Below are 12,753 nucleotides of genomic sequence, written 5' to 3' on the forward strand. Positions count from 1 at the left end.
CAAAGAGCATGAAATCATCCAAAATGTCTTGGTATGAAGCTGAAGCATTAAGAGTTCCTTTCACTGGAACTAAGGGGCGGAGCCCAACCCCTGAAAAACAACACCTGAATTCAATGAGTTAGAGGGGTGTCCCAATACTTTTGGCAACATAGTGTATTCTCTGTTTATGATTTACTGTTAAGTCAGAATAATGCATTGGTATTCAGTTCATTAATAAATATGGATATAAATCAGGAACACAGTGTTCTGGAGATTGTAGACCCGATCTTAACTGACATACACTGTTTTCATTTTTTGAACCGCAGACACGACTGCACTTCACCACACATGATGTAAACGAAAGTAATGCTGTCTGTAGTTCAGCAGCTGCCGTGTTTACAATTCTAATCAGAAACAGAACCGCTGTACATTAGTCTTCAGTTTTATTTCATAACCCCAGAGGTCTCCATCTGCCGTTATCGACTCTGTCGCAGGTTTTGCTTGATTCATTTTCTCTCTGCAGATATCTGAGACTCTAAATATCACCATGAGATAGTAACCAGCCCCTGCTTGACAGGTTTAGAGTGTGTGAGACAGTGCTGAAGCAGCATTTATTTGTCTGCCAGCTAAGCAGAATTTGCATGGCTTCTCTGAGCCGCCATGTCGGTCCTGATGATATCGTATTTTTACCTCACTTCCTGTTGTTAATGTGACCAACATTAGAGCTTTATGTCGATTTTCATATCTCTCAATTGTGTCAAGCTTCCTATTTCTATACATTATGGGTCAGTGCTGTTACTGTGAATGAGACTTCATGCAGTGTTTTGTTTTCTTTTTGATTTTTGTAACCCAGTGATGAATGAAATTCTCTCTCACTTTTACTCCTTTTATTTTCCACTTTTCTTGTTGTTTTAATGTGGTACAGTTGGCTTACAGCGCCCCCTCGTGTCTCAGCTGTTCATCACAGCTTCTCTTCTACAGTGTACCGCACAGAAAACCGGTGCTGATGTCACTCCGGTGTATGACGTCAACAGATCTTTGGTTTACATCCGAGTAATAAAAATAAAAAAGAAACTTTTCACAGAGAGTTAGTGACTAGTTACTAGTTACACACTGTACAAATCCTATTTTATAGAAAAAGAATTTTAAAAAATCAGAGGAATGAACATATAATTACTAAATAAAAATAGTAAATAAAAATAATAATAAATGAATGAATGAATAAATAAATACATAACTAACTTAATTGAAACAAATTTTATTCAGACATTTATCCACATTCATTTTTTCTTCTATTTTTTTTTATTTATTTATTTGTTTATTTTTTCTTATAAGCAAATGTAAAAAATATCAATTAAGGGCACTGAAATAACTATTGCAATAAAGTGTTAAAAGAAGTTAAAAGAAAAGCTATATTATTATTATTATTATTATTATTATTATTATTATTATTGTTATTGTTATTATTAATATTATTATACTGCCAAGCTAATAATAATTAGATTTTACATTTTTACACTTTTTTTCTTTGAAATTTATTTATTTGTCATATACATGGTGGCTTAATGAGCTCTACAACTGAGTAATGAAAATTAAATGAAAAAAAAAAGAAAAGTGCAAAAATAATTGTAATTAAAGGTTTACAGTAAAAGAAAATCTATACAATAAATAGAAAAAACATCTACATTATTAGTAAATAAATAAATAAGTTATATTTATAATATATGATAATAAAAATTTCCAAAACATAGGAAATACTTTTAGTTAAAAACCAAAAGTAACGTCAGAATGCTAAGACTACAGAATTACTGCAATGTGATGTCATTTATTATTATTAATATCTAAACAATGCTTTACAGCTTAACTGTGCAGCTAAGAACATTGTCGGCAAATGAAGCCTAACAGTAGAACGAGGCCTGTTCGTGTCGTTCTGACGGTGAATTGGGACGCTAGACGATGACGTCACAGGTTTGTGAATAAAAGTGACATCGTGAGAAACTTGTACAAATTCAGATAAGGCAAGCATGACATGGTTGGTTTATCTGATAGGAAGGAACTTGTAACCTTGTTCTAGTAAATGAGTCACGTGACCTGGGGCAGATTTAGTCAGTTTAACTTTAGTGATGTTGTTAGTTGTTTTATCAGTTTGTTTTATTTCTAAATATTCAAATAATAATCTCTGAGTGAACACTTAGTGGAGTGGAGTGCGCCTAACTCTCAAACTCTCGTCTTATCGCTGGACCGGTCTCCGTGATACTGACCGCAGGCAGGCAGCTGAGATGTAGAACATGTGGTTTTGGAGAACAACACACACACACACACACACACACACACACAAGCAAGTGTGTGTATTGAAGTGCTGCTAAGTCATGGAGGTTATGTAACATATAGTAAATTCCTCATTTCTTTTATTTAATAAATAAATAAATAAATAAATTTCTGTAGACAAACAAACAAATTCAGTGTCATTTTATACATTCAACCACCACCATGCTTTAGCAGATGCACCAAAAGTGAAACTTGTCCTTTTTTCATGTCCGAGCACAAAAAGAAAGTTTCTTGTGGATTTGGTCTTATTTCATTAATTAATTTATTTATTTCTTGTGTTCGGGCACAGAGCATACAGGTCACACACATCTGGAGTTATGGTGATAAAATGCTGGAAGTCTGTCACGCATCATGCTGTAGAGAGACTGTGAAGCCCTGGGTATGAAGCCGGGATGAGTTTTTGTGCTTTGTCTTTAAATGCAGGCTGCATGTGACGTCACGCGTCTTACGCGTTCTCTCTCTCTCTCTCTCCCTCCCTCCGCTTTCATACGGACGCGAAATAACAGACTTTCTTTTTTTTTTTTTTTTTTGCTTTTTTTTTTTTTTAAATCCAAAACCTCTCGTATCTCTCCCACATGCACCGGCTGCATTTGGCTCTCGGCCCTGCAGATTAACGCACCGGAGCTCCTGATTCTCTTATTTGATGCTCGGTGATGGTAAAAGACGGGACAGGGGTTATGATGGTCATGGGCACCGGCATGTGCACGTTAGCCCTGGGGGCTGGAGCTGACTCCCGCTAAGCTAAGGGCAAGTGACCCACACTGGGGGCAGGAAAGACAGAGGGGGGGGAAAACCGGATGCACTCAGTCAGGATGTCTCGGTCGGGGACGTTTCTCCAGCTGCTCCTTTTCGCCCTTTCGGTTACGCGCTGAAACCGGAACGCGTCTCGGCGTGTGCGGGTTAATTTATTTATTATTTATTTATTTTTTTTGTTTTATTTTTTTTATTTTTTTGCTTTGAACTGGCTTTGCTTTTGCGTAGCTAACATAATAAGTAAAAACCGCACAAGCTCGAGTCAAATGAGGATTCTGGGGCGATTCCTGAAGAAAGGAGCGCATATGCTGCAGTGTCTCTGCGGAGAGCGATCGGAGGCGACCACGACCACCAGCAGCGGTGAGACACACAACTCTCTCTCTCTCTCTGTCGCGCGCGCACTCTCTCGCTCTCTCACTCTCACTCTTTCACACACACACACACAGTATATTAGCCCTAAGCTACATGTTATATAGAATGTCAGTATGCACCCCGTGGACGCGCTCCTGCTCCTTTTTGTTCATGCACGGCGCGCACAGCTCGCCGAGTCCTGCGGTATTACACGGTGTTGTGCTCGGCGCACAAGTTTTTTTTTGCACGGGTTAGCACTCATGCTATCCTTCTATCACTGATCTCCTTTGGTGCACATGTCCAAAGTCACAGTTTTAACGAAAAAAAAAACCTCAAACCAAAACAAAACAAAGCACAAACTACTAAAATTTCTCCGCTTATCTATTTCTCCCCATCTCCTTTTGTCTCCACGTCAAGGACGTTTCCTTATTACTGCCAGGAACAAAGCATGCAGGATAGAGTGTAATAAAAAATAAATAAAAAAATAAACCCTGCCGGTTACGCGCGGCAGATGCAGCCCGCAGGGCCACAGCAGCCAGACTGCGTCCTGAAGATTATTTTAAGGTGAGATGAGCTTTCTAAAACGGGCTCTGGTGTCCCTGCAGGATGGGCAACTTCTTCACGTGATTCAGCACCTCGGACAGCAACTTTCATTATCCAGCATGCACTTGTACCAGTCTGTCTAATTGCACCTTGTCTGTGTGATGCATTTTTTTATGAGTTTTGTCATTTTGTAGGCATCGTAGAAAACCAGTGTGTAGATCTTCAGTGTCTACATCTTTCATCCTACAGTACTGGGTTAGTGAGGAGAAGGTCGAGGGTTCAAGCCCCAGCACTGCCACGTGGCCACTGCTGGGCTCTTGAGCAAAGCCCTTAACAACCTCTGGTCATGGGGCAGTGGATCATCTCTGACCCCAAATTCCTAACAAGCAGGGTTATGCAAGGAAAAGCTCTTCACTCTTCTTCTTCTTTTTCTTATACTTCATCATCATCATCATCTTCTTCTTCTTCTCCTCATTTTACTTCATCTTCTTCTCATTCTTCTTCTTCTTCTCATTCTTCTTCTTCTTCTTCTTCTTCTTCTTCTTCTTCTTCTTCTTCTTCTAAAAAAGTGCACTACAAATGATGCAAGCTTCTGGAACACTAATACCAATTACACACTTTCATGTTTGGATTATTGCATCCTTTTTAAGCACAGTGTCATTCCATGCTTCTTTGTTTACAAAATCGTCCATTATAAGCCACGGGCGACACGGCGCTCTACCGAGTACATTCTTAAAAATATTCTGGTTCTTTACCAAGGTGTACGGTTCTGTGAAGAACCTGTCACATCCATAAAATGGTTCTTTGTAGTGAAAAAAGGTTCTTTAGACTAGAAAAATGTTCTTTATGGCACTAAGAAATAAAGGTTGTTCTTTGGGGAACCGTAAAGGGCCCGTCTATGGCATCATGGCTTCCTGGCAGGTTTTTTTTTTTTTACAAGAGTGTAGCTCTCCCTGCATCACAGCTTCTGATATCCCAGGTTTGATCTTGAGCTCTCGGAGTAGAGTGTCACATGTCCTCCATGTGTCCGTGTAGCTTTCCACTCACAATTTCCCGCTCAGTTTCATGTAATACCTACAGACAATAGCTGGAAATTGCCTCTGATACGGTGTAGCCTACGCTGATAGATTACCCCTGACCATCACATCCATATGTGCTTGTTGAACATCTCATTCCAGATTAATTGTCTCTTTGCTTTTGTAATAAGCTCCAGATTTCTAAGAAGGCTTTCATTATGGTCCATTTATAAACCTCATGTGTTTATTTTTAAAACTAAACACATATTAGATGAAAGATGCATGTTTATGATGTACAAGGAAAGGTATCGCTAACTGTTGAACTTGCAGTTTTAAATATTTATAATGCATATCGGGTCAGTGTTTACAAAAAACACACCAACGATTTGATTCCAGTCCTTTCAGATCTCGTATAATAAGCTTTAAAATCACAGCCTGCTATTTCAAGTGGGGGGAAAAAATGATCCTGGAGCACAAAGGGTTAAAAACCACACTCCATATACTCGCAGTGTGCCGTGAAGACAAACGACAGGACATGTAAAGGTCACACGTGACCATTTTCCATTAGAAAATTTCTGCGCTCACTTGTCCTGCGCCTCCGTTTCGAGCTAGCCGTGCGCCGGTTCTCTTTACTCCTCGGGTTCATTAAGTTTGTTGCGCTCCCGCTGAGCTACACATCTTTTTTATTGACCCCCTTTTTTGTCTTACTTTAATTGTACACGTATTTCAAAAGGGGAACCTCACTGCAGCTCTGAACAAGACAAGACAAGATTCGGGGTAGTTTAGAGCCTGATACCTGCGTTAGTGTATCGTAGAGAGGCTCTATTATTAACCAAATGTCCACTAAACATTCAAAAGGGACAAATATTTCATCTAGGGGTCATTTTGTGTGTGGATTCATGATTGTAAGCCCAGTGTGAGGTGATAGAGTCTCAGGGGGAAAAAAACACTGCAAACTGTAGCATTTGTTGTTGACGTCGAGCGTACACTTATCGTACCTTTAATGTCCACTTATCGTACCTTTAAATCTTAAAGGTACACTATATTACCAAAAGTTTTGGGACACCCCTCCAGATCACTGGATTCAGCTGAGGAAGAGCACAGGGGCAGCTATGATGTAGTGCCTCAGGAGCAGGGGGTTTTTGCTCAATTGCCCAACAGTGGCAGCTTGGCAGTGCTGGGGCTTGAACCCTGATCAACAATCCAGACCTCTGATCATGGTATTGCCCCTGACAGGATGTAGATATATTCTAAGAAAATGTTACCCCTATGTCTAATATACACTATAATGCCAAGTTTTGGGACACTCCTCCAGATCACTGAATTCAGGTGTTGTTTTTCAGGGGTTGGGCTCGGCCCCTTAGTTCCAGTGAAAGGAACTCTTAATGCTTCAGCTTCATACCAAGACATTTTGGACAATTTCTTGCTCCCAACTTGGGGATGACCCCTTCCTGTTCCAACATGACTGCACACCAGTGACCAAAGCAAGGTCCATAAAGACATGGATGAGTGAGTTTGGTGTGGAGGAACTTGACTGGCCTGCACAGAGTCCTGACCTCAACCCCATAGAACACCTTTGGGATGAATTAGAGCGGAGACTGTGAGCCAGGCCTTCTCGTCATCACAACATCAGTGCCTGACCTTACAAATGCGCTTCTTCTAGAGGAATGGTCAAAAATTCCCATAAACACACTCCTAAACCTTGTGGAAAGCCTTCCCAGAAGAGTTGAAGCTGTTATAGCTGTAAAGGGCGGGACAACTCCATATTACATTCATGTGCATGTAAAGACAGAAGTCCCAGTTTTGGCCTGGCTCACAGTCTCCACTCTAATTCATCCCAAAGGTGTTCCATGGAGTTGAGGTCAGGACTCTGTTCCTCCACACCAAACTGTCTCAAGTGGCCATAACTGGTGTCCCAAAACTTTTGACAATATAGTGTAGTTATGGTCCATTTTTTCAGGTGAAGAAAAAAAAAGTTATGCAAACAAGGAAATGTACCTTTAGTTCTCCTGAGAGTGAATATAATTAGAGAGCTGATTTACATATTGAACATTAGCAGGGTTCGTTATTATAGTAACAATTCCTGGTAGTAATTATATACATATGAAGTAATTTTTCATGATACTATTAAGCTAACATATTACGCCGTGATAATAGTGTAACGTGATAATGGGCAATTATTGTGCTGTGAAAATCAGACGCTCACGGGTCAAGTGGCATAATGAGTTTGCTTTGCCACATGATTGCGTAGCTCAGCGTGCCTTCGTTCAGGTGGTGTGGTGTGTGTGTGGACGGCAGGTGCTGTCGGCGCTCGTTGTTGTGTGTTTGCACCGCAGTGCACGCTACTCTACGCTACACTGACAAAGAGAGAAAAAAGAAAAGAGCAGTGCGACTATAAAAAGGAACAAACACTATCCGGGACAATCCGTGCAGCGCTCCAATAACAGAGGGCACTAGAGAACTCAAGAGTGCAGTATATTATTTACACAGCCAGTGTTATTCACTACACACCTACAGTGCATGCTCTGGGCTTTATTTTTTTAGCCCTGCTCTGAAGAAGTGCTGATGAAACATTTTCCACCTCACCCTCACCCTTCAGTAACAGACATGGCGGTTTGATCGAACGAAGACTAATTTGGGTTTTTAAACCAGGACAAGAGAGACGAGAGTTTTCAGGAGGCGCCACGCGTGGATCTCGCTCGTATAATGAGATATCGCCTTCTCATTTGAATCTGTGCCTCGGGACTTTTCAGAATAATCATGCTATATATAAGTTGTTTGAAAATTTTTCAATAGAGTCTGGCTGCAGATTGCGCTTAAAGAGCGTCCTTGAGTTCATAAGTCACGTGTGGAAGTCATGTCTATAAATAGAAAAGAGAAAAAGATGGGTATTTTCCATATTTTCTTAGCCACATAGCTAGCATGAGCTAACCTGACAGGAACTCTATAAATAGATAAGGGAAAGATGGGTATTTTCCATATTTTCTTAGCCACATAGCTAGCATGAGCTAACCTTACAGGAACTCTATAAATAGATAAGAGAAAGATAGGTATTTTCCATGTTTTCTTAGCCAGATAGCTAGCATGAGCTAACCTTACAGGAACTCTATAAATAGATAAGGGAAAGATGGGTATTTTCCATATTTTCTTAGCCACATAGCTAGCATGAGCTAACCTGACAGGAACTCTATAAATAGATAAGAGAAAGATGGGTATTTTCCATGTTTTCTTAGCCAGATAGCTAGCATGAGCTAACCTTACAGGAACTCTATAAATAGATAAGAGAAAGATGGGTATTTTCCATGTTTTCTTAGCCAGATAGCTAGCATGAGCTAACCTGACAGGAACTCTATAAATAGATAAGAGAAAGATGGGTATTTTCCATGTTTTCTTAGCCAGATAGCTAGCATGAGCTAACCTGACAGAAACAATATAAATAAAAAAATGAAAAATGGGTATTTTCCGTATTTTCTTAGCCGGCTAGCTAGCATGAGCTAATCTGATAGGAACAATATGATAGAAAACAGAAACATGGGTGTTTTCCGTATTTTCTTAGCCAGATAGCTAGCATGAGCTAACCTGACAGGAACTCTATAAATAGAAAAGAGAAAGATAGGTGTTTTAAATATTTTCTTAGCCGGATAGCTAGCATGAGCTAACCTGACAGGAACTCTATAAATAGAAAAGAGAAAGATAGGTGTTTTAAATATTTTCTTAGCCGGATAGCTAGCATGAGCTAACCTGACAGGAACAATATAAATAGAAAAGAAAAAGATGGGCATTTTCCATATTTTCTTAGCCAGATAGCTAGCATGAGCTAACCTGACAGGAACTCTATAAATAAATAAGAGAAATATGGGTATTTTCTGTTTTTTCTTAGCCAGATAGCTAGCATGAGCTAACCTGACAGGAACAATATAAATAGAAAAGAAAAAGATGGGTATTTTCCGTATTTTCTTAGCCGGATAGCTAGCATGAGCTAACCTGACAGGATTTTTTTTTTAACATATTGTACATTCATAATTTCAAACTGCTAGTACTAATTTTCCTAATCTTCATCACTAAGACTAGCTAGTGGCTAGTTACCATCAGCTAACTAGAAGCTATTTCTGATCATGTTTGTAAATCTTCATGCTAAGGCTCACGTGCTAACTAACATGAGAGGATTTCTGAGACAGTTTTTAAGGCATAGTCGTAATTTTGCTGCTAATACTCATCCAGCTATATTCAATTCAAATCAGTTTAGCGAGCTGTCTAGCTAACTTGCAAGCTAGCTAATATTGAGCTAGCTTATCAGACCAGGCCTGATTTTTGAGAAGTCATTTTCATAAACGTTACAGTTATCAATCATAATGCAAACTATCACTTTCAGGTCGGCTGATATGCTAACTAATATTAGAGGATTTCTGAGACAGTTTTTAAGGTATAGTCATAATTTTGCTGCTAATGCTAATCCAGCTATATTCAATTTTAATTCAATTTATTTGTATAGCGCTTTTATCAATGGACATTGTCTCAAAGCAGCTTTACAGAAGTATACACATTACATTACTAAAACTAGCTAGCTAGCTAACCTTTCTTAGAGGAATGTTTAATTCTATTCATAATTTTGCTGCTGTATATTGCTGTAGTCTAGCAATATCAGCAAACGAAGAATTCTGAGAGGATTTTTAAAAGCATGCATAGAGGTTTCTTTACTAAGACAAGCTAGCTAACCATATATTCATGATATTGACTGCTAATAATAGCAAGCTAGCTGACATGAGCTAATTTGAATGGATTTCTCAGAGGAATTATAAATCAGTTAGTTAGCTGACATAAGCTAACATCATAGGATTTCTGAGAGAATTCTTTAACACTGACACATTCATATATATTTATAATCCTTATAACCAAGACTTAAACTAGCATAAACTAGCATGACATGATTTCTGAGAGGACTTTTTAATTATATTATAATTTTACTGCTAATACTAATCTAGCAACATGAGCTCACACATGTTATATACATGCTTCTAATCATTGCTAAGACTAGCCACAGTATCTAGTTGATATAACCTATGCTAACAGAATTTGACAGGATATATATTTTTTTACATTTATAAAACTTTAGCCAACTGCAGTTGACTTAAAGAATCAGAACGGCATTTTATCTGTCATATTTAATTTTTGAAACACTTTCTAGCTAACTAGCATAAGCTGACCTGACAGGATTGTCAAAGGGCTTTAAATAATAATATTATAAATATTCGCCACTTTCCTAGCTAGTTACCACTTGTAAACTAGCTAATGTTGAGCTAGCTTAGATGAGCTGACCATGCCTGATTTTTGAGAGGATTTTCATGAACATTTGAAGTTGTCAATCAAAATGCAAACTATCGTGTTCAAATCGGCTAATTCATCAAGACGAATTAAGTTAGACAGCTAACCTAGCTGACATGAGCTAACCTGCCAGGAGTGCTGAGAGGATTAAAACACCATGTTCAAATGTTAACAGTTCTCACCCTGTCAACTAGCTAACAAAGCTAATGTAACTGCATTTTAACTCTAGCATGAGCTAACATATTTTCTGCTGAGAGGAATTTCAAACCCAACCTCCTAATTTGTCATAATCTTCAGTCTTTATGCTAGCCAGCTAGCTAAATGTTCTAATTCTTTAGGATTTCTAGAAGGATCTTTAGGTTATAGCCAAAAATGTAATTGCATTCTATATAGCTATAAGCTAACGGGACAAAAATCTACTCACATGCTATGAAACTAGTTGGTTTGTAGATGAGCTAATTTGACAGGATTTCTCAGGGGATTGATAATAATAATAATAATAATAATAATAATAATAATAATAATAATCACAATATTCCCTGTTTACTCTGTGAAACTAACAAGCAAAAGCTTTTTAGCAAGTTTTCTGAGAGGATCTTTAGGTTTATTCAGTGCATTAATAGACAGCTATAAGCTAAGATAATAGGAATGGTTTTACTCATCACTGTGAAACTAGCTAAAATGAGCTAATCTGACAGTATTTCTCAAGGGATTGCTAATAATAATCACAATATTTACTATTAACACTGTAAACCTAGCTAACAAAAGCTTTTCAACAGGTTTTCTGAGAGGAACTTTAAGTAATTTTAACAAATGGTACTTTTTCACTTGTAGAAGTACGAGCTAATCTGACAAGATTTCTGATGTTTTTTCCTTACATTTAATGATTTTCACTCATGTGCTATAAAGCTAGCAAACATGACAGGTGATTTTAACCCTTTTCCCATAAATAGTAAAAAATTGTCACTGCTAATGCTATAAAAAATAGCTAATCTGAGCTAATCTGACAGGATTTCTGTGAGAAGTCATTTCCATAATAGGTAATGTTTACTTCTGACATGATTAAGCTAACTAAATTGAGCTAATCTGACGGGATTTGAAGTCATTTCCATAAATTGTAACTCTTTACACTGTGAACCTAGCTAACCTAAGTAACCCTAACCATTGTTTGCTGCTATTAAACTACTTTTGAGCACCAAAATTAAAAAATAAAAATGTTTGATAGGTTTGTCTTCAATGATTTGTCTTATATATGGAGTCAAAGACATACCTACTAGCAGTACTACAGAATTTTAGCATAAAGCAAGCTTAATTAGCAGCCATTGTATTAGAATGCTAGCTGTTATGTAATTGATCTATCACAGTATTGATGTCATATCAGGTAAACCCATAACACTTTTGATAATAAACATAAAATGAAGCCATGCTGTCCTGATGGTGTGGTCTACAGCTTGTGTGTTTATGCAGTGAATCTCTGAGGTAGACAAAGCGCTAACACAGCTATCTGTCTGCATTACTCAGTATAATCTCAGCACTGAAAATGCCTGAGCTGCAGGTCACAAGGTTCCCAATGTTTATCCTGGAGAACCCCCTGTTCTGTTCATTAGCGCGTTCTCCATGCTCCCAACACACCAGTTCCAATTAATAAAGTAATTAACAATACCTCTGTGTTAAAATGTGTAGAACTGGGGGTTCTCCAGGACCGGGGCTGGGAACCTGGAGTCTAGGTAACTGTATTAGAATAAACTTCTTGTATATACTCTCTCTCTCTCCCTCTCTGTCTCTCCCTCCCTGTCTCTCTCTCCCACTGTCACTCTCTCTCTCTCCCTCTGTCGCTCTCTCCCTCTCTCTCTTCCCCTCCCTGTCTCTCTCTCCTGCTGTCGCCCCCCCCCTCTCTCTCACTCTCTCCCTCCCTGTCTCTCTCTCCCACTGACGCTCTCTCCCTCTCTCTCGCCATTTGACTCCCCCCTCCCCCTATCTCTCCCTCCATCTCCCCCCCTCTTTCCCCCTATCTCTCCCTCCATCTCTCTCTCTCTCTTGTGTGTCTCTCTCTCTTTCTCTCTCTCCCTTTGCCCCCCTCTCTCTCTGTCTCTCTCTCCCTCTCTCACGCCCTTTGTCTCTCTCTCTCTCTCCCCCCTCTTTCCCCTATCTCTCCCTCCATCTCTCTCTCTCCCTTTGCCCCCCTCTCTCTCTGTTTCTCTCTCTATCTCTCTCTCCCTCTCTCTCGCCCTTTGTCTCTCTCTCTCTCTCTCTCTCTCCCCCCTCTTTCCCCTATCTCTCCCTCCATCTCTCTCTCTCTCTCTCTCCCTCTGCCCCCCCTCCCTCTCTCTGTTTCTCTCTCTCTCTCTCTCTCCCCCTCTGCCCCCCTTTCTCTCTCCCTCTCTCTCTCCCTTTGTCTCTCTCACTCTTGTAATATAAATGTCACTGTATTATTATTATTATTATTATTATTATTATTGTC

The 12,753-nt window shown here is 39.1% G+C and overlaps 1 protein-coding gene across 2 annotated transcripts in view; it reads left to right on the forward strand.

The window, feature by feature from the left end:
* Positions 1 to 12,753, forward strand: part of fgf12a (fibroblast growth factor 12a) — a 66,373-nt gene that overhangs the window by 11,017 nt on the left and 42,603 nt on the right. Inside the window, exon 1 of one of the 2 annotated variants that reach the window (XM_058372731.1) lies at positions 3,264 to 3,420. The exons of the other annotated variant lie outside the window; for it this stretch is intronic. Coding sequence (XP_058228714.1) covers positions 3,327 to 3,420 — 94 coding nt within the window. The 5' untranslated portion in view covers positions 3,264 to 3,326. Of the gene's footprint in view, positions 1 to 3,263; positions 3,421 to 12,753 lie in introns of those variants that run through there. 2 annotated transcript variants of the gene reach the window in all.

The sequence above is a fragment of the Hemibagrus wyckioides genome, linkage group LG20 (genome assembly GCF_019097595.1).
Source record: "Hemibagrus wyckioides isolate EC202008001 linkage group LG20, SWU_Hwy_1.0, whole genome shotgun sequence".
NCBI classification, from domain to species: Eukaryota; Metazoa; Chordata; class Actinopteri; order Siluriformes; family Bagridae; genus Hemibagrus; species Hemibagrus wyckioides.